Source organism: Ursus arctos, unplaced genomic scaffold (assembly GCF_023065955.2).
Source record: "Ursus arctos isolate Adak ecotype North America unplaced genomic scaffold, UrsArc2.0 scaffold_4, whole genome shotgun sequence".
Lineage (NCBI taxonomy): Eukaryota > Metazoa > Chordata > Mammalia > Carnivora > Ursidae > Ursus > Ursus arctos.
In genome coordinates, this window is record NW_026623056.1 from 87,246,928 (window position 1) to 87,269,787 (window position 22,860).

General features: G+C 38.7%; 1 protein-coding gene across 17 annotated transcripts in view; it reads left to right on the forward strand.

The window, feature by feature from the left end:
* The window catches only part of DYRK1A (dual specificity tyrosine phosphorylation regulated kinase 1A), a 145,337-nt gene that overhangs the window by 86,574 nt on the left and 35,903 nt on the right, over positions 1-22,860 (forward strand). For all 17 annotated transcript variants that reach the window (XM_048215183.2, XM_048215186.2, XM_057306773.1 and 14 more), the window contains one exon: positions 18,159-18,355. In XM_048215183.2, the coding sequence (XP_048071140.1) occupies positions 18,159-18,355 (197 nt within the window). The remainder of the gene's footprint in view (positions 1-18,158; positions 18,356-22,860) is intronic.

A 22,860-nucleotide genomic window follows, 5' to 3' on the forward strand; every position in this document is an offset into this window, starting at 1 on the left:
CCTGAGCCGAAGGCAGGCGCTTAACCGCTGTGCCATCCAGGCGCCCCGAGGGTTATTTTAAAAGTCTCAAAAGTGGGGGCGCCTGGGTGGCTCAGTTGTTAAGCATCTGCCTTTGGCTCAGGGCGTGATCCCAGCGTTCTGGGATCAAGCCCCACATCGGGCTCCCTGCTCCACTGGGAGCCTGCTTCTTCCTCTCCCACTCCCCCTGCTTGTGTTCCCTCTCTCACTGGCTGTGTCTCTCTCTGTCGAATAAATAAATAAAATCTTTTAAAAAATAAATAAATAAATAAAAGTCTCGAAAGTGGTTTCCCCTAGTGACTTAAAAAAAGAAAAGATCCAGTCATTATACTGTGCACCTGAAACTAATATGTTATATGTCATTTATACTTCAATTAGAAAAGAAAGTTTTAAAAAGAAAGTATCTTTTTAGATGGGGGGTGGGGAGAAGTGTTATTGGCATGTATCAACATTTTTACTTTGTTGTCACTCAACTAGAAAAATAAGTATTTTTTGTATTAAAAATTAACCAAGTTTGATTTTTAGCATTGTGATGATACTTGGCATTATAAAATTATGTACTATACATGCTGAATATAAAGAGGTTATTTCCCCCAATTATCCCTCAGCCATTATATATTTTCAGTTCTTAAATAGTCTGTTTTTTCACAGTCTCTCATGTTATGGGGTGTACTGTTCATGTGAGGTAAACTTCTGTTTGAGGAGAAGACATAGGCACGGAAGGACCTCTTTGAATGGTAGTTTGAGGTTCTTATGAAGGTCACTGGGTGTAATGAGTGTGTACAAAGTGAGGCAGAGAAACGTAACACCAATTTTTGAGGTTATGACCTCACGTTTTCAAGTGTTGATGTTGTAAGTGAAACTTTTAAAGGTCATTTTTAAAAGTATTGTAATGAAAATTACGAATATATACATAGGAGTAATAGAAAACATCATTTGTTCTAATTGTTAAAATTTTTTCTGTCATCGTTACAGCGTCCCTGTATGGTGTTGTATGGGGATTCAAGAAATGTGGTATCCAGAACAACTTAGAAGTTAAGATTATATGTTCTAGAAAACTTAGATGACTTTTTAAAGGAAATCTAGTGACCACAAAGTCACTGGTATTGAAGATGGAGGTAGGCTTTTGCCTTTACTGAGTTGGGTGCCTCTCACATTATATACAGATAGATCTGTAATGTTGATCTCAGTGGGGAAGTTGAGATCTCCTTACTCCTGATGGTGGTACGTTCGAGCATATATGGTAATGTCCGAGCTGGAAGTGACTGTGGGGATGGTCATTCAGCAGTGTTGAACCTGTTTTTCCTGCCCAGGAGTCTGGAGCAGGTTAGGTTATCTCTGTCGGAAAGAGTGTCTCTCGGGACAGTGCTTTGGGGACAGGGAAGGAGGAGAGTGGTGTTTATACTTTGTCGCTGTCTCGGATGGATAGTGCCACCCCTGCTGGAAGGGATGGATAGGGGTCGTCTGCACATGGGGCACGTTTCCCCCACAGTCATGGCGCTAAGCTCTGAGCCTGGGTCAGTACCCTGGCCTTCTGCTCCCAGGGCCAGTTTTCTTTTTCTTTGCTTTATCCTTTTCCTTCTCCTTTAAGACTTTAGTACTTTTTCTCCTTTCTCTTTTCAGTAAAGTTTTTAAACTGTCATATGCTTGATAAAGTGACAAATACTAGAAGTCAGTCTTTAAAGTTCAGATCATAATACATTTAAGGAGATACCATCATTCAGCTTAGTCCCCTTGCCTGACGTTCTAAGTGTCACCACCGTTTTCCGAGTCACCTAGGCTCAAAACCTCTGAGTCATGTTTGAATCCAGCTTGTTTCCCCTCTTACATATTTGGTCAAGTGGTCAGGTCCTGTCACTTCTACTTCTTCATATGTCTCCTTCCTTTTCTAACATTACCCTCCTAAATGCTCTCACAGTCCTTTGCTTGGACCGTTGAAATAGGCCCCCGATTGATCTCTGCTTGTGATCCCTCCCTGTTGCAATCCACATTACACATCAGTTCTGTTATGATAAGCTTAAATAATAGGATGTTTATTGAGCACTTACTGTGTGCCCTATACCACTTTAAACTTTAACTCTTTAATTTTCATAATCTTGAGGTACAAGTACTCTTACTAACCCATTCTGCAGAGAGAAAGGAGTGCACAGATTTTATTAACTTATCCAGAGTCACACAGTAGCTAGGTAGTAAGTGGCAAAATTGAATCTAGACGCTCTAGAGTGTTAATTGCTATAATTAAAACCACAACGGGAGTCCTGTCACACCTTCCCTGGCACCCTCTTCCGTATTTTACAAAACCCAAATTCCTTAGCCTGGCAGTAAGACTCTTGGGCCCAGCGTGTGTTCTCCAGCCAACCTTGAGACGACATTTGAACTGCTCCTTGGAAGAGAAGTGAGAGTTGATCAGGCAAAGCAATAAGGCAGTAATGTTTGAAGCAGAGCAAGGGGGTGCGCTTGAGAGTTATGGGAGCACCTCTGAGGGCCTAGCGCCTTGCAGAGGGAATGTTGCAAGATGAGGCTGTGAGTGGAGGTCAGGCCCAGATTGTCGCCCACTTCCTACTCTTGTCTTCTCCCGCAGGACATGTGGATGAGCTCTTTATAAAATGCATGGATACTTAGCTTGCTTTTTCTTCTTCAAAAAATTTGATGTGAAGTTGACTCCTTTTTCCTAGACTCCTTTTTAAATTCACCTCTCTTCTGCCACAGCCACTTGCGTGTCCCTTTTTCACCTGATTTGGTGCAGGGTGTATTTGGGAAGGGACATTCTGCAGCTGAGTGCTGTTTCCTAGCCCCTGCCTCTTTTCCTTGCTCATTCAGTTTATCTACTCCTTTGTAGAGTTTCAGCAGTCTCAGCTTTTAGGAGGGGTTTCTCATGTCTCTTGAGCACTGTCCCGCTCACTCTTTGCTTTGAGGCCCAGCTCAGAAGGGTGAAGAGAGTGTTCTCTGGAGACGGCCAGTCTGGTTTTCCTAACCACTTAGGAGCCTGTGGTCCAGCCTCTGTGAGCTTGGGGACATGGGGCACCACACTGGGGGCCCCTCTCCAGCTGCTTGACTTGAGCTTCTCTCTGTATAAAACACAACAAATGCTGTAGTAATGCCACCTCATTTAGAGCTTCTGGGGAGTACGAGGGCATATTGGAACAATATTTGTCATGGAATAAAAGTTCAGTGAACGCTACTAATTTTATTTTGATTACTTTTTCTTGAGATGTGACTACTCAGTATTCTGGTAAAGGATCATAGAAACCTGCTTTAACTGTACAGTTATTACTGAGGGTACTCTGAAAATGTTTTGCTTGTTTTACTTGTTTATTGACTGACTTTTTTTACTTTTAGTGAGTTTGAAAGTTTTCTTATATGCTTCTTATTGGTTCATAAGAATTGCATCTTTTGCCTGTTTGTTTTTTTTTTTCCTGAAGTGGCATGTCTTGGTGTTTTTAATTGTATTGTTAGAGTGCTTTCTTATGTATCAAGGATATTGTATAGTGTTTTGGACAGTAATGTGTTCCATGCTGTTTCCATTTGGTGTAGAACTCAGGTACAAGTTTTAGGCACTTTTGCACAGTAGACATGGAAAAAGGAGAACTAATTATGAGCTCTAAAATGATGTGTTTATTTGCTACATAAATATACTTTTAATGAAGGGTTACTTTTTTATATTACTAAATTTTATAACCTCTTGAACAGTTAACAGTTTGCTCAGTGCTTAACTTTTAAAGGGTCTTTGGTCAGATGAATACCTTGCCTTTTGGGCATTTTTGTAATGGAAAATCCCTGTATATTTAATTGGGATCACAAAGCCAAATGATCGCCTCATTGGATAATTTTAAGTATTATGCTGCAGTTCAATATAGGTACCCAAGTTCTTAACTAGATTTAAAATATCGTGTGTTACAGCTGTTTAGCTAGAACTAAAAATGAGTGGGGAGTATGTGTATGGTTCTTTTTTCTGCTTGGGACGCGAGAGGGGGAAAGTTTTTAAAACATATGTTGGGTTGTTTTGTTTTTTTCCCGCTCTCAGCTGCTCTTGCTCTGCCTGCTTTGGGAAAAAGCAGAGGTAAAGATCAGGGAAGGTTGGAGGCAGCTTTCTTCCCAAAGAAACCTTATGTGCCTGAAACTTAGTAGTAACTTCAGACATTTCTTAAAATGCCATGGTTGTGGCATAGTTGAAGGTGATTGGCGGCCTGTGGTAGGTGACATTTCTGCCTGTGTTGTATTCCTAGCTGCCTCTTTCTGTGTTTGAATCCTTCTCCCCTTGAGGGGAAGGCAGCTAAGCAGCAGCTTCATAGTATTTCATCTTTTAGATGTGTTATATAATATGTAATTTTTCTTTTTGAACTTCCAGGGTTTGGGAAGCCAATTTCAGTGTGCTTATGTAGGCCTTGACAAAGTTACAGTTAGGAGATCTGAAGAAAACTCCCAGAACAGGGTGGGAGAGGGCTCATCTTTGGGTAATTCCAGTTTTGTATGTATGTGTGTGCACACACACATGCCCACGTTATATATGTGTGCGTGTGTGTGTATACATAACATTTTAATATTTTTTAGGTAAGTAGCATTTTACTATGTTTCTGTATAGATTTTTTTTTTAAAGATTTTATTTGTTTATTTGACAGAGACAGCAAGAGAGGGAACACATGCAAGGGGAGTGTGAGAGGGAGAAGCAGGCTTCCCGCGGAGCAGGGAGCCTGATGAGGGGCTGGATCCCAGGACCCTGGGATCATAATCTGAGCCGAAGGCAGACGCTTAACCAACTGAGCCACCCAGGCGCGCCCTGTATAGATTTTTGTAAAAAAGAAACGAAATTAGAATATAACTGACATTATTTAAAATGTGTCTTTTAAGCTCTAAACAGACTTTTGAGCACAGTCTTTTCTTTCCTTTGGCAACGATCTGTATAACATTTCAGATCTGTGGCATTTTACAAGGGAGGGAATGCTTTGGATTTACATGATTGGACAAGGTGATGAATCATCTTGTTTCATGTATGAGGAAATGGACTTGTTTGCCGCCATGCTGCACTTAAGCTTGTGCTAAGGCAAGCAAGAGGAGGTCTTAAATCCTAGTCCAGTGTATTTCTGTATACCAAGCTGAACGTTCCAGATGTATTTCTCATTTTTCCTGTGTTATAAATGAATATGCTATTTGCATGTTACAGAGGAATCTGTAGGGATGTAGAAAACAGGACTCTGGACCATAAGGTTTTCACAAAGGTGATTACGAACGGCTTGAAACCTGCACTTACCCTGTCTAGGTTGTTCCAGTGCTTCCCCTTTACTGTCCCACAGATGACTGACTTGGGAAGAAGTGAATGGAAACCCCGTCTTCTGATTGAAAATAGGAAGTGGCATTCATTGAATGCTCTTATCATGCTACTGCCAGTTAGGCTGACTGCTGCTAATCCTATCTCGGGTGACTGGATTTGCTAAACCACAAATAAGGAGACATCATCTGACAGGTACTTGCAAAAGAGACAGCTTTGAAATCAAGACCTATCGTGTTGAGCTGTATGGTTGCTGTCCTCATTTCTCTTGTTGAAAGACACAGGAATCTCAGGATCTGGCAGACCATGTAATCTGAGTGATGATCATTTCTTAGCTTGCTTGAAAGAATTCGTTCCTTGATTATACCTAATATAATTTGTCGATTTGAATGACATATCATTTTTGTAAAACTCTTGAAATCTTGACGTGTTTATGACAGGTACACTTGGCTGAAGGCCGAGTGGCTGCAGTCAGAGTGGCTGCCGTTGGGGCACCTCCTTCCGTTGGAGAAGTGGCTGGCGCTTGTACACATGGTCTAATTGGGACTCCAGTGATCTCCTTTCCTGTGGTATTAGTCTGGATGCCTGGTAGAGCAACCGTCGCATCCTGTGTACATCTTCTAGATATTCTCACTGTGGTTATAGATGTTTTTCTTTTGGGCTTGGTCTCAGGCTAGCCCGATTAGTTAGTTACCTCTTGAATAAATGATGTTATTTTAATACTCTCCTGGAAAGAAACCCACGTAGTTGAGATCCTGTATATATGGACCAACAGGCTGGTTTTGTATTAAGACACTGATACTCCTGAAGAGGCTGCTTTAGCATCTCCTGGTGCATGTGGTGTTCCCTCGTGCTGCTCTCTGTTCGCTGGATTCTGCTGGTCTGAAAGGCATCGTTTTCTGCCCCTCTGCAGGGCTGTCCAGTGAAACAACATCTAAAATTAAACTTCTGTTAGAAACAAGTTTGCTTTTTTGTCCCCCACAGGACTGGGGTATGTGGGGGGGGGAGGTTAGAGAATATGTAAATTTAAGCCTGTTATAAGCCAGCAAGGATCATGCAACTACAATCATGAAGTTAAGTTTTATTGTATTTGCCTCAAAAGCATGTTGGTGAACACTTTGTGCAAGTGACCATTATTTTAGTTGCGTTAAATACAGGGCTTTCCTTCTCATATACTTTTTCTGGTAAAGTGTTTGTTTTCAGTTTTTTAGAAGTTTTGTCACAGTTATGTCAAATCAGTTATCAGGTAATCATACCTAAAATTCTGCAGCTTGTATGTTTAATTTATTGCAGCATATTAATAATCTTCCATTTTGTATTGGCATTTCTAAATCTTCTAATGGCAGATTCACTTTACGAATAGCAGGTTCACATTTATCAGTTGATGAATGTCTGTGCTCTTTATATACTACTCATTTAGTCACTTAGGCAGCAGTTACTTAAAGAGCTTCTACTGTGTGCTGAGTACTGTTCTAAGTCCCGGGGATTCAGTAGTGAACAAAGAAGGATGAAGGGGGGAGGTCCTGGTGGGGTTACGATTCATAAAAAATTTAATCTCACCTCTAAAGTATCTCTAGAGACATTGTATATCTGTCTTTGGTTTCAAGCACCCCCCCATCCCTAGAAATTAAAGGATCAAAGGTTGCTTACACCTTGTTTCCTGTAAAATGGGGAAAAATAGGTTTATTACTGATGAAACATTTTTATATTATGGATACTGTAAGAAAAAAATATTTACTTGGAATTTTCGTGACTCTTGATAACCTATAAAATTATTATCTGCTTATTTATTTTTTACTATTTAAAAATACTTTATAATTTTAGAATATTGGGGGCCATACAAATACAACCATATTACATGTTACAGTGTGTACAGTATAGTAATTTCTGGAATCCAACAGCTATATTTTGGGTGATTATTTTAATCTTTTTTGTGTTCCAGATGCTATTACTAAAAATAAGTTCTCGACCTCTTATTTCACCTGTAAGAATTTGGTTTGCCTTTTGTAACTGAAAGGGTTAAGGACCCATTTACTCTAGGGTTAAGTAAGGTTTTCTGTATTCTAGTTATCTATCCATCTGGTCTTTCTTAGTGGTTGCTTGTGGGCTTACCATGTGCAGCCTTAATTAAGTTATGCTATTGTGTACTTCCATTTTATCTCTCCTGTCCCTGGTGCTGTGGTTGTCATCTGTATGACTTATATATACGTTATAAACTCTATAGTATGTTGTTTTTTTTTCTTTAAACAATGAGTTATCTCTTAAAAATACTGATGAGAAATGTCTTTACTATTTATCTACGTTTCTACTATTTGTCTTTATTCCTTTGTACAGATCTCAGTTTCTATCTAGAATCCTTTCCCTTCTCTGAACTGTGAACATTTTTGGAGTGCCAAGTCAGCTCTTGAAAATTTTTTTCACTTTCATTTGTCTGAAAGTGTTTTTCCTTCATTGTGAAGGTTTATTTCCGTGAATATAGAATTGTGGGTTAAAGGTCTTTCTTTTATCATTTTAAGATGTTTCTTTGTTTTTTTTCCCATGTGCATGATTTCTGATGAGAAGTCTGTGGTTCTCTTATATGTAATTGTGTATTTCCCCCCACTCTGGCTGCTTTTACAGTTTTTCTCTTCATCATTGGTTTCTAACAATTGAGTGCCTTAGTGTGTGTGTGTGTGTGTGTGTGTGTGTGTGTGTGTGTGTCTTGTTACACTGCTTGGGGTTGATTGAGTTTGGATCTGTGGGTTGATACCTTTCGTTAAATTTGGAAAACTTTTGACTTAGTTCTTCATAAATTTTTCTTCCCAGTTTCTCTCTCCTTCCCTTTTGATGCCTTCTCTAAATAGCAGTGTTAGCTTGATTTTATTCTGAAGGTTTTGGAGGCTTTGTTTATATTTTTTTCCATTATATTTTATACTTATCTTCAGTTTGGTTAATTTACAGTGCATTGTTCTTACCTTCACTGATCTTTTTTTCTGCTGTGTTTAATCTGCCATTTGATCCATTCAGTGAATTTTACATTTCAGTTATTTTTCTTTCTTTTTTACTCTTTCTTTCTCTCTTTCTCTCTCTCTCTATTTTTAAAGTAAACTCTGTGCCCAATGTGGGGTCTGAACTTATGACCCCAGATGAAGTGTTGCAAGCTCCACCAACTGAGCCAGCTAGGCACCCCTATTTACAGTTATTTTTCATTTCTAGAATTGCCATTTGATTTCTTTTTATAGTTCCTATTTATCTATCAAGATTTGCTGTTTTGGCTCCTGACTGGCTCAGTCGGAGGAGTGTGTGACTCTTGATCTTGGGGTCGTGAGTTGGAGCCCCATATTGGGATTTGAGATTATTTAAATAAACAAATAAACTTAAAAAAAAGATTTGCTATTTTTTCTTATATTGTTTACATTTTCCTTTATATTTTAAAAATTTTCTATACTTGTTTTTTTCTCTGCTATCTTCATTATTTCTGTCATTTCTAGATCTGTAGATGGATTTGTTTTCCTCCTGAATACAGGCAGCATTTTCCTGCTTCTTTGTGTGATTTCTTTTTTTTTAAGTGGGCTCCATGCCCAACGTGGGGCTTGAACTCACAACCCTGAAATTAAGAGTCGCATACTGTACCGATAGAGCCAGCCAGGCGCTCCCTGTGCCTAGGGATTTTTGATTGGATGTAGGCATCCGGAGTGCGAGGTAGTTGAGAACCGGTGCTTGTTGTCCTTTACAAGGTGTTGAATTTTGTCCTGGCGGATGGCGCACCATCTTGATCCTTTGAGGTATGTTTCAGTGTCTGTTGGGACAGGCCGAGGTCACCATTCATTGTGGGGCCAGGATAGCTCTGCTCCTGAAGTGTGGGCTTTTGGGGGGTCTGTTTTGAATGTCTGTGGTGTTTGCCGGGTTCTTCCAGTCCAGCTGATTGGCGCCCTTAACCGTCTCCCAGTCCTCTGCAAGTTCTAGTAGTTCACCTCCTAGCTCCCTGGCAGTTGTTTTTTGCCCAGCCTCCCGGGCCTGCACCTGGCACTCGGGCAACTTAGTATTTGGCAGAAGAGTCAGGAGGATTTCTAGGTGTAGATTAGTGGAGCGCCTTCTCTGCAAATCTTCCTTCTTTGTGAGGCAGGCCACAAAGAGGCCAGCGCTGTAGCCTTGAGCTCTGGTCTCTGTCTTCCCCACTCAGCAAGACCACTGCTATTGTATTTGGGCTCCCTCTCCCTACATTGTACTCTGGAAATTGTCCCCACATAGAAAGCCAGGGTGATTTTGGAGCTCACCAGGTTTGTTTCCTTCTTCTCAGTGATCACAGCTCTGCACTGCCTGTTGTCGAGTATCTGAAAAACAGTTATTTCACGTGTCTGACCAGTTTTACAGCTATTCATGGTGAGTGAGGTAGTTCAGTTACGAGGCACTCAAGTGGAAGTCTGATGTTACAGGCTTTTAAAGATACATGTTTTTATCTCTATCCCATGTTATTCTTCACAATTTACCGTACAGATTTAATTAAAAAGTTGCAGACCGAAAAACCTGAACATTTATTTAGATCTTACATGAGCAATTTCATCGTGTTTGTAGACAACTGAATATGCTGTTTGGGCTAGTAGGTTACAACAAACCACGCGTGTGTGTCCACATGCACCCGCATTCTGTCATGACAAATACTGCCCACTAACCTGGGGGTAATAAGAGATCAATTTATTTGTCCTTATCATTAGATAGTTGACGGAGCCCTAACATAGTTTGACTTTAATCTGTATTTATTTAACACCTACTGTGGAGCCATGCAGTGTGCTATGTGCTCGGGATACAAAAATGAGTGAGAGAAATTGACTGTTGAGCAGTAGCTCTAGCCTGTGTTATGATTAGACTGTTCTTTATTTCTGACTCATGTGCCCCCATTGTAAAAATATTTCTTTCATCCTTACCCCCTTCAGCTCTCTCTTTCCCTCCCTTTCTCAACCATTTCTTCATATTCTAAATATTCCTGATGGATTCAGTTCATTGTTTCATTGAACAAATATTTATTGAAGGCAGGCCACGTGCCAGGCACTGTTCTTGGTACTGATGATATCTTGGTGGACAAAACTTTTTTCATGGACTTATGTTCAGTTACCGTCTTAATCCTGTGTTCCCAGCACTTCATTTACAGAGCAGCCGGCTACTCCTTTGACGTTTTTCTTCTGTGTTATGGGTATGTCTTGTTGCTAGTGATGTTGCACATTTTCCCCATGTAGTCCTGGTTGTCCTCCCTTCCTTTATTAGGGGAGTCTGTCTCAGAAGCTTGGCCTCATAAGAGTTTCCACATTTTGGATGTTATAGTTTTAATTAACTTGAATTATTTTCATTTATTTTTGTTCTTTAATATTGTTCTTTCTCTTTGAAATCCAATGTGGATTAAAATAACCACAAGAATGGTCCTCTCTCCACATATTAATAACAAAAAAAATTTAAGTTAGCTACAGGTGGAGTTATTTGTGGGTCTTACATCAGAGATAAATAAATGGTTGTTTTTTTCACTCAGGGTCGGCTCCCAGGATTTTCTGTTTGATGTTTGCTCTATGTCTACCTCTGCTTTTAGAGGCTTGACATCTCCCAGTCTCAGATCTGTTCTTGGAATGCTTCTCTGTAGAATTACTGCTAATCTCTACTAGTGTTATGGTCTCTGGTATTAGCAGGCTTTTGCTGAAACGTAGTAACTTGAGTGGAATGAAAAAGCTACTTCTTTTTTTTTAAAGTAAGCTATTTACCAACACAATTCTTATGAAATTTTAGAAACATGCTCATGGTAAAAGAAAAAGATCCATATAGTTCAGAAAGGTATAAAAACTGCTGATAGGACCCTACTTGCATATTTTTCTGCAACTTGTCTTTCACACTATTTGGCAGCAATTTAAACTATTATTTTGGAACTGAACTCCACAAATAATGATTATGAAGATACTTTTGGGTTAAGTATTATAAGATGATCATTAAATTACAAGACTTGATGTTGCAGCATGTATTTTGATACATTCTTGGGCTAAAATATTAGAGCTAGTTTTTAGTTTAGTTGGTCAAGGATTATATGTAGTGTGGTGTAGATGTCAGGTTAAACCATACGAACTTGCCATTTTGTAGGCCAAAGGAGGTGTAGTATTAGCAGTTTCCTGCAGTTCAACCTAATACTTTATTAACATCATAGGATGAACTGAGTCTTTGTTCTTATTAACATTTGAATTGAAAGGGAAGATGGAAACGTTGGAAAGAATAAAAGCCGTGGTGATGGGCCTGATTATTAAATTGGACTGACAAGAAATTCTCATATTAGTTTGCCTTCTTGGAGTCTTATAAGAGAGAGAGGAATGAGTGAGTGGATAACTTAAATACTTTTTGGCATTGTGGGAGGAAATTAAACTTCAGTATCTTTCTGCATTTCACACACAGCAGTTGAGCTAAGGAAGGGGACAGTGAGCATGTGGCAAATACACCTGTATACAGCCTCACAACTGGTAATGTTGCTAAGGAGTTGTGATAGATGGTATAGTAAACATCTAAAAAAAGTTCTGTAAGTGAGAAACATAAAGTTAACTTCTTGTTAACCTGTGTTCACATTACCTACAGTAAAATTTAAAAAGAACATTGGATTCTTTGTCACCTAGCATACCACCATTTTGCACAGGAATGCGTATTAGTGTTTTAGTAATAATAAAAAAACCCCAAATATCTAACTAGGAAGGCAGATCTATTGGGGGGGAGGACAGCCCTGTAGTGTGTTGGGTAGTCAGGATTATAGCTTACGTTTGGGTTATCTGCTACTTGGATCAGTTGGAAAATAGGTTTCTTTTATTAAATTAAGTGATTATATTGTTTTTAGATGCTGTTCGAAGCAGCATTGGCATTATCTGGTGGCTTCTTAGAAATGTAAATTCCAAACTCTGTCTTAGGTGTACTGAATCAGAATCTGCGTTTTTAATAGGATTCAAAGGCAATTTGTAAGAACTTTAAAGTTTGTGAGGTGCTGTTACAGATCTTGGGTGTCATTGTCGCTCCCAGACAGTGCCATAGTAGTAGCCTCTCAGTGCTTGTTGAATCTAATGCACGTAATCGACTGGATCTAGGTTCAGGAAATGAAACACATATTTTAGGAGAATAGATATCACAATAATAATCAAGTAGCAGCTAGCCATTTCTTTGTATTTCTTTCATAGCTGTCCGGATATCACAAAATTTATCCATCGATCCCTCCCTCCAAATGTATCTTTGAGTCTGATTCTGCCCATGCTGGATGATTAGTTGATGTCTTGTGATTGTGTATGTGTGTGTGTATGTATACATACCCAAGTCAACAATAGTATACAGTAATTAGATTTTAATGAATCAAAGATAGTAATTATATTATAATGTATAAGATAACTAAAAAATAATAAAATAGTTTATGTGTTGGGGAGGTATAGAAATTTCAGTCCAGCAGAAGGTAAGAAAGGAACATAAAACAGTTGGAATAAATAGAAGGGTTATTAGCGTACATTTGTATGTTAAATAAACTAGTAGTTATGTGTTATAGTGTACTGGTAATAGTATAGTTATAGTGTACTTATGTACACTTACTAGTGTACATTCATAAATTAAATAAACTTATAAACTGCAAACTGTTTATAAGAGACAAATCTAAAATAATAAGGGAATGGGGAGTTGACAGTAAAGGGTGAACAGAAGGCATACCACACAAAGAATAAGAGAAAGCGTGGTATGGCCATACTAGTATCAGACAAGGGGAAGTATTATTGGAAATAAAAAAGGGCTGTTTATGATGATGAAAGGTTTTATTCATCAGGAAGGTAGAACAACTCTAAATTTATGGAATCCAGTAACATGCTTAAACGGAATATTTTTAATATACCTCTTGCTAACTGATAGAACAAGATGAGAGCAGAAATAGAAAACCCTATATAAGAGAGGATACTTAATAAAATTAGTAAACCTTTGATTAAACTGATCACAAGGTAGGAGAAGGCCTCATTAACCAGAGCTGAATTGAAGGGGATGTCACTACAATTATACCTACACTGAAAGAAGAGCTTAGAGGGTATAATGAAGAGCTTGATGCCAGTGTGTTTGAAATGTAGATGGAGACATACTATTAGAAAACTACAACTTATCAAAACAGACACACCAGGAAATGCAAAATTTGAGTAAAGAAAGACAGCTTTTAATTAATTATTAACTTTTAACTACCCGCAAAGAAAACTCCCAGGACCAGATGGTTTCATCAGTGAATCTATCACAAAAGGATAATCGTGACCAAATTGTGTTCCAGGAAATGCAAAGTCAGTTTCATATTCAAAAATCAGTCAGTGTATTTCACCATGTTAACAGTGTCATCAGAAAACTGATGTCATCTCAGTGGGTGCAGAAAAAGCATTTAGTAAAATTCAGCATCCATTTGTGAAGAAAAGGTTTTAGCAAACTAGGACTAGAAAGGAACTTGATTCCTCTGATAATGGTTATCAGTTAAAAGCCTACAGCAACCGCAATACTAAAGCAGTACTGAAAGCTTGGGAGTAAGACAGTGGTACCTGTATCTCCTCTTCTGATCATCACTGTATTAGAGGGACAACAGCAAGTAGAATAAGGCGAGAGGAAGAATAAGGATTAGGAAGAAGAAATAAAACTGTTCAGATGTCCAGTAGTGCTAGTAGTTGCCTATTAGACAATGCTGATGAATTCATCATTGCAAAAAAGTCCACTGTTCAATTTAATGCACATAATTGATTGGATCAGTTGCAGTCAAGTGATTGGACAATGTGCAATTTCAGCCACAGTGCCAACATAGGTTTGTTTGTTTTGTGATTTTGATGAGCTAATTCTAAGTCGTCATACATGGGCATGCAAAGGGCTAAGAATAACCAAATCATTCTTCAGGAGGCACAAAATTCTCTGCTGGATATTTAAACTCGTAAAGCTGTTTCTTACACAAAATTTTAAGAAATCTAGGTAGGCCTGTGTCCAGTAGAACAGAATAGAGAATCTAAAACCAGATCTAAGCAAATATGGGCATGTCGTTAATGACAAAGATGGCATTGCAGAGCAGCAGGGAAATAATTGGTCCTGAGTGAATCAAATGTCCATTGAGGGGTTGGGGGGCGGGGAATGCAACTTGATTCCTCTGGTACACATGCCCAGAAATCCAGTCCAGGAGCATTGTCCATCTAGATGTGAATGGTGAAACTCAACTTCTAGAAGATAACATAGAATTTCTTGATGACTTTGGTATAAGGGAACATTTCTTAAATGGACACCACAAATATTAATTCTAAAACAAAAGCTGATGAAATTAAGAGATTGTGCTGATTAAAAAACATCATTAAGTGGGTGACAGTGCAAACCACTTATATAACAAGTAAAGGGCTCATACACAAAATGTTACAAATAGAATGTTTTAAGTTTTAGAAATGTGTAAGAGAAAGACTTTCCTGATAGAAAAATGGAAAAGAACCTGAATGGGCATTTCACAGAAGTGGATATTTAACTGGCCTTAAATAAATGAAAAGGTGATCGTAGTCGCTGGGAAAATGCATGTTCGCCTCTTAGTGGAGCACCACTACACACCCGTGAAATGGCTGAAACTTAGAATAATGATTCCAAGTGATAGTGAAGGAGTGGAACAGAGGGGATTTTTCATAAACTGCTAGGGGGAAAACAGAGCAATTAAAAAGCTGGAGAAACAGCAGAACAGCATCTCAATGTATACCAAAAGACACTTAACAAGACTTTTCCTAGTGGCATTATTTATAATAGCTCTAGCCTGGAAATAATCCAAATGTCAATCAAAAGCCAAAGAGATAAGTAAGTCATCACATGTTCATATAATGGGATACCATAAAATAATGAATAATGAGCAAACCACAGTTCATAAACATAAAATGAACAAACCCATTTATGTAAAGTTATTAACTAGTCTGATTTTGGAGGTCAAGGTAGTAACTTTGGGGTAGAGGGAATTGGGTATTGATTGAGAGGGTCATGGAGTGGTGTTGAGGGGTGTCTGGCATGATGGTCATTTTGTTTTTCCTTGTCACAGGTTCAGTTGATGATTATTTAAGCTATATACTAATGATTTTTATCCTTATTTCTATATATTATAAGTAAGTTTAAACATAGTCTATAATAATGACATTGATAATAGAAACAGAAGCTAATATATTTTTTAAAGTACTAGGATCCATTATTCATGGCTTACTTGTGGTGTCTTATTTTAAAAACTTCATAATACACCTAAGAGAATAGGGTTAGTATAATAATAACTCTGCTGCATAGATAGGGAAACTAAGACCTAGAGTGGTTAAGTAATTTGTCATTCAGGGCCTTAACGGTTTTTACTGTTTATTTATAAGAGCTATTTATATGTCAGAGAACTCAATCTTTTTTATATATGTTTATATTCCTTCCCAGGTTTTTGGTGATTTTTAACCTGCAAATATAAAGCCTCCCTTTCCCTCCATTACTTGACATTTAGGTTTCCTTTGTTGTTGTTGCTGCTGTTGCAGACAATACCAGGATAAACATTCCTCCCTGTCTTTGTGAGCATCCTTGATTATATCCTTATGATAAATTCCCAGTTTTTAAAAAAGATTTTATTTATTTGAGAGAGAGAGAGCATAGAGGGAGAGTGAGAGAGAGAAGCACACTTCCCGCTGAGCAGAGAGCCCAATGCTGTGGGGCTCTATCCCAGGACCCTGATATCATGACCTGAGCTGAAGGCAGACACTTAACCGATGGAGCCACCGAGGTGCCCCCCCCTCCAGTTTTTTTTTTTTTTTAACTGCACAGTTGTTCTATGTAATTAAATTGATTGTAGTTTTTTAGTATCAGTAAGGAAATGTTTAGAAAATTACAACATCTATCATGATAGTAACACTGTCCTTTTACTTATTCAGCAAATATTTATTGCTCATGTACTGTGAGTCTGTTAAGGACCTCATGCTGTAATGGAGGGAGACAGAAGCTAAGGTCTGAAGGCAGTGCCAAGGCAGGTTATAGTCACGTTTCAGTAGGGGTGGAGGACTTGAGATGTGCGCTTTAAAAAGTCACTCTAGTATCTTATTGAAGAAATCAGAAATGGGCAGAGTAAAGGTAGAGCTATTAGGAATCTCTTTTAGTCCTTTAAGTGAGACATGGGTTGGTGGAAAAGAGAAGTGATTGTATTTGAATGTTCTATGGGAGGTGGAACCAGCAAGATGGGGTGGCTCTTTGCATGAGGTTGGTTTGTGGAGGAAAAGAACTCTCACTTGACTCTGGGAGCTTTGATTCTGGTTCACTGGGTGGAAGACGGTGTCATTCTCTGTGGTAGAAAATAGAAGTGGAACTTGTAGAGCTTTGTTCTCTTCAGTTTGGGGAGTCTATGTGACATTCGATTAGAGGTTGGTAGCTCCCCAGAAATGGGTGCTCTCTCCATTGTCCTTTACTGTACATCACCATACAGCAGTTGCAGCCAGTATTGGGCCATTTATTAATTGCCAGAGCTAGTCTAAGTATTTTACACATATGAAAGCACTTAACCCTCACCACAGGCTTTGGAGGTAGGTATTACTCTCATTTTTTAGGAAATTAGGTGGGCAAGGCTGCACAGCCGGCAGGCGTGGAGCTGAGATTTCAAATGGCAGCACTCTGGCTGAGCGTCCGTGCCCTGCACTGTTGGGCCGGCGCTCTGAATATGTCTCAGAAATCGTACTTGAGCCAGAAGTACCCTGGTACTGAGCAGTACGGTCTGCTGTATGGTTGGAGTTAGCTGGTTTATTCAGGAAGACAAGCCCGAGAATTCTGGGTCCTCAGTTCGTTGACCAGGGTTTGGCGCTTCACCTTTTGGCTTTAGTCTGTGATTAAAAGTGTGGTTCAATTTAAGAAGAAAGTTTTTTTCTTTTCTTTTTTTAAAGAAGAATTAACTTTTATTAATTAACTACCAAATACCTTTGACCGAGTGTTGATTTTCCATGTCTACGATGAAACTCATGACTGTGGTCCCAGCCTCCCTGTGGGATAATTATTGACCATTCACACTTGTGGTGAGCTTGCCAGGTCTGGGTGTTCTTAGGACTGTGTCAGAAGAGTTTGAAGGACCCTAGCGTCCTGTGAATTTGTGCCTGTGTGTTTGTATGCTCAACTTTTAATTACCGGTGTCAGTGGTGAGCACCATTAAGACAAATCTTTCACTTGGTTTGGGGGATGCTGGAATACTGATCGCATACACCTGGCAGGTGCAAAGCAGCATCTCAGCAGTGTTCCTTTGAATTGGTTTCTAAGGAGCTGATCCATTGGAGAGGCCTTGCTCAAGAAACCAGAGATTACTCGTGCAACTTAACAGTTCTCAATTGATGAAAATCTCATATGTGAAAATAAGTATTAAGGGTTGTTATTCCTATTGCTTTACAAAAAGATTTACTTAAGATTTTCTCTTACTACAGATTTATAGACACTGACTTAAATCGCTATATTTTTTTAAAGAAATATCTTTTTCTTTTTTTAAGATTTTTTTTTTTAAGATTTTATTTATTTATGTGACAGAGGGACAGCCAGTGAGAGAGGGAACACAGCAGGGGAGTGGGAGAGGAAGAAGCAGGCTCCCAGCAGAGGAGCCTGATGTGGGGCTCGATCCCAGAACGCCGGGATCATGCCCTGAGCCGAAGGCAGACACTTAACGACTGCGCTACCCAGGCGCCCCTAAATCACTATATTTTATACCATTTAACATAGAACTGTTGTGTCAAGTGTAGTTTCTTGTTTGCACTTTGTAGTTTTAAAAGTTTTTAATATTATTGAACATCCTATAAGGTCCTTATGGAAGGAACTATCAGGTCAAAAGATGCAGACATCGGGGTATAAATACATCCTTTCAACTTCACTTGTTGTCTTCTTGTAGGAGGAGAGACTTCAGCATGCAAACCTTCATCTGTTCGGCTTGCACCGTCATTTTCATTCCATGCTGCTGGCCTTCAGATGGCTGGACAGATGCCCCATTCACATCAGTACAGTGACCGTCGCCAGCCAAACATAAGTGACCAACAGGTTTCTGCCTTATCTTATTCTGACCAGATTCAGCAACCTCTAACTAACCAGGTAAGTTTACGACGTATCAGAAGTGATTTGTTGGCGTGATAGTTTATTCCTTAAAATGGGAGAACAGTAACTAGACAAAAATGGTTTAATGGTTTTCAGTTTTACGTGCCACATGAGATTCTGGATTGATGAGAGATGATAAGAAGTACACATTTAAAAGTTCATTGGCTTTTACTTTTTTCTGTGTATCCTACTTAATTAAAAAACACTCATAAACCATAAGCACATTCTCTGATTTTGTAATAGGGAGGGAAAAAGTTATTTTTAAAGAATATTAGTTAAAATACAGAAACTGAAAGCTTATTTTTATGAAAAGGTGGGTAAGTAGAAAAAGTTACAGGAAAACAAGTCAGAGTCCATTATCACAAACCTACAGAGCTGATTTTAAACCTGTTCAAACTACTTTAGTACACATTTATGACCTTTAAGTACAAAACTTCTTAAAATGAAAAAGAAATGTAATGAAGATTAATCTTGCTAATCATTTTAATATTCAGACTAGAGATTCAGCTGTTGTTTTTTTTTAAATGGATAGTTAACAGAATGAATGTGTAAATCTCTCGCTATACATACACGTATGCGTATGTGCATGTGTGTATGTGCGCATTCATAATAGTTCCTGAATTAACTGCATTTACTACATTGAGTTTTGGTTTGGGAGGATTTTTTTTACTAACTATAGTTGTGGTAAAATTTCTTTCCCCACCAGGATGGAGGGTTTGATGAACGCTGACTGAGGATTTTTTCCATGCATTTAGAAATTGGGGTTGCCACTGTTTTCTTTAGGTCGTTTAATATATCAAGTGATGATCAAAAACTTGAAAAATTTCAATGTATTTCTTATGCTGGATTATTTGAAGGAAACGTGCTTTATTTCTAATTCAATAATATGTGGTTTTAATGAGCAATTTGCTGTAGTAAAGTAACATCGTAATTAGGGGACACCCCTTGTATGTATTAAGATTTTTGTCAATAGTTGATCTGGATTTACATTTATAAAACGTATGAGGCATGTGAATAACAGTCATAGTAGTCAGATGAATTATGACAAGACTTAAGAATTTGTTTTATGTAATAAATTGAGAAGGTGTATATTTGAGAATTGGAGCGAGCAGTTGGTCGAATGTTCAAAGCTGGAAAGGGTTTGTATACCAGAAGAAAGTTCTGTGGACATCCAAAAAGTAGTAATAGCACAGTGAGTCACTTGCATTGTACAGCTGACCATTGAACAACACGAGTTTGAATTGAGCGAACCCACTTTAAATGTGGATTTATTTTTATAAATATAGTACAGTAATATAAATGTATTTTTCTTTCTTTGATTTTCTTAGTTTCCGTTATCGAGCTTACTTTATTTTAAGAATAGAGTGTATAATATACAAAGTATGTGTTAATCAGCTGTTTGTTGCCAAGGCTTCTGGTCAGCAGTAGGCTATTAGTAACTAAGTTTTTGGAGAGTCAAAAGTTATGCATGGGTTTTCAGTTGCATGGGGCGGGCATTTGGTGTTTCTAACTCCCGCATTGCTCAAGAGTCACCTGTACTTTTAAGAAACAGTACGTTTGGATTCATTTTCTCAATTGTTCAAAAAGCAGCCTGTCAGGCAGGGTGCCTGTTTTTAATATTTTATAGCTGAACGGACTGAGCTCCTCCCATCTGTGACTTCTCCAAGTGTTGAAGCACTAGACTTGGAGGTCCAGCCCAGGTTCTTTTCTTCTTAGACACGGTGCTCTTCTGTCCTGGAACACCTGGTGTCTACGGAGGGCTAGAAAAAAATTCCAGTCCTTTACAGTTATTTTTATGGTTCTTTTGTAGTAGGTAGTTCAGTTAGCACAGTATCTGTTTTTAGATACAACTAACATCTTATTTGTGGGTGATTCTAAAATAAGAAATAATTCATTTAGTATTTCCATTTTAAGTTATAAAATATTTTTAAAGATTCATATGATGTAAAAAGAATGTCTTTTAAGTAACAGTATTCAACCAGATATTTCTACCAACCCGAGAAATTTCTGAACCTAATGAGGCAGATTAGAAGAGGTTTTTCTTATAACTGAAGTGTAAAACACTAAAACTGTGTGCTGACATGGCATGGTCTACAAGTCCTAAGACATGGACTCAAGGTCTTGACTCATGATGTAGTTGTGTGAGGTGAGTCAGGTCACACGGGCCCTTCTCTTCTGTTCTTTGAATGTAAGATTAGGACCTTAGACTATAACCCCCCTCTCCAAACCTAAACTTCTCTAGACTTAAGTCTAGCTGTAAACTTTTATAAATTTATTACTTGATTTCAGTGGTTTCTTATTAATCATCCTATCAGGGTTTTGTTTTGTTTTTTTCCAAAAGATTTATTAAACAAGTAATTGAAATGAGCTAACGTTAACATTTTATTTCTGGCTATATGCGTGGTGTGTTTTATACAAGTTTTTAAACCCAGTTTTGTTCAAAAGATAAATTTAGGAAGCAGGAGAAATGTAGTAAAAGTAATTTTAGAAAAGTATGCTTGATGTTAGGAATGCTCAGTGCCTTTGAGCTGTGAGCATTTTCACAGTGTCTTCCATAGTTGTTAGACTCTACCGGTACTCTGGATGGGTGCTGCCTGTGGTTTTCAGCTGTATCAGTAGCTCTCAGAATAGCAAGAAAGGCAGAATACAGTGTTTCTGAATCTTCATTATATATGAAAATATGAGATAAATATAAATAAAACAGATACAGTAGGTATTATTAAGCTAGGAAACAGTTTTTCAATAAATTCCTGAAGCTTACACTGTGGAATCTTTTCAAGGGGGAAGAAAAGATTGTTTTAGCTCTTGTAACTGATTTAAGCAGGGTATGCAAACTATGCTTTTCTTCACTTTGTGATCTGTGTTTTCACCCAGAAGGGTCCAAGAACTGTGAGCACTGGGGATGTGGGTTTTTCTAGCTCTGGAGCCAGATAGCTTGAGGCAGCAGGAGGACAGCTCATCAGCTTGCCATTTTGCTGTGAGGACACTTGGGGATGAGCTCCTTCCTGGGTTCTCTGAACACCACGGGTTTTCTCCTAACTGTGGAAGGGAAGAAGGGAGCTTGCTCTGTTCCTCTACATTTTCCTGGCTTTGTGATGATAAGCAGAAAAGGGGGCCAACCTTGAATCTAGTGCAGATGTGTAACTGAGTGTTTGGAAATGTTATTTCCTAATTGCGGATTTGTGCTTACAGCAGCATAGTATCAAAACACAGCTACCTTGGGGCGCCTGGGTGGCTCGGTCGTTAAGCGTCTGCCTTCAGCTCAGGGCGTGATCCCGGCGTTCTGGGATCGAGCCCCACGTCAGGCTCCTCCGCTGGGAGCCTGCTTCTCCCTCTCCCACTCCCCCTGCCTGTGTTCCCTCTCTCGCTGGCTGTATCTCTCTCAAATAAATAAATAAAATCTTAAAAAAAAAAACAAACCGCAGCTACCTAACATGAAATCACAATGAAAATTAGTTAAGGGAGTGTTACTTAGTTTGTAGAATTTAGTTTGTTCTTTCCATATAGTTCGTGCACTTGCTCTGGACAAGGTGCTCTTTGAAGCAATGAAATGCAGTCTGGTCTGAAGGCCGATTGTGGGCAGAATACATCTGGTTTATATATACAGATGCTCCTGAAGTAGTCATTTCTGTTGCGAGAAGTATGTACGAAAGCAGGGTATTTAGAATTAATCAGTTTGGCCTCAGAGTCAGAGTGGCCAACTTTGGAAGAGGTGTAGCGATATTTTATAAAATGCCAAGCACACACCACACACTCATATTGAGCGCAGGAAAACCATCGTTACTCAGTCAAAATTTGTTCCTATCCAGTTTCTTATGTGTCCTGTATATTCAAAATGGGTGTCTTGATTGTGTGATTTTGGTGTTTGGAGTGAGCATAATTATTCCTGCAAAGATGGTAGTCACTGATTCTGTTTTTCATATGTTTGAAATACCAGTGGAATTGTAGATGGGCAAGTTAAAAACTTAAAACACATTCACAGTTTTATATATGACTATTTTTAATAAATTCATATGCTTATTTTGTTGGTGTTTATTAAGCGTAACTCAGTTAGTTGCCCTACAAGTAGCCTAAAACCGAAAGGGTAGAATCGAGGCCTAAATGTGACCAGGACCTCTTGGCCCAGTGTTATGGTTCAGAGCCTGGGACTTTGCAGGATCTCGGATCCCGTCTTACCTGTGCCTTCTGTGAGCTGTGGGACTTTGGGCAAGCAGTTCACATCAGAGACTTGGGTTGCCCATTTGTAAGCCGGTGACAAGAAAACTACTCATTGTCAGGAGATTGTTGAGAGTATTATATGAGAGAAACAAAAATATGTATGCTTCTAACCGAGTGGGTAACAAATACTTGCTACTCTTACTTTATTATTAACTACTTAAGTAATTCGTTTCTAACAGTTATACTTTCTATCAACTTTTCTTACAGTAGTAACATAATACCTCACTGGTTGAGGTTCTGTGGGACCTCATAGTGGGGCGTGGCTGCATGCCAGCACTCCCAAG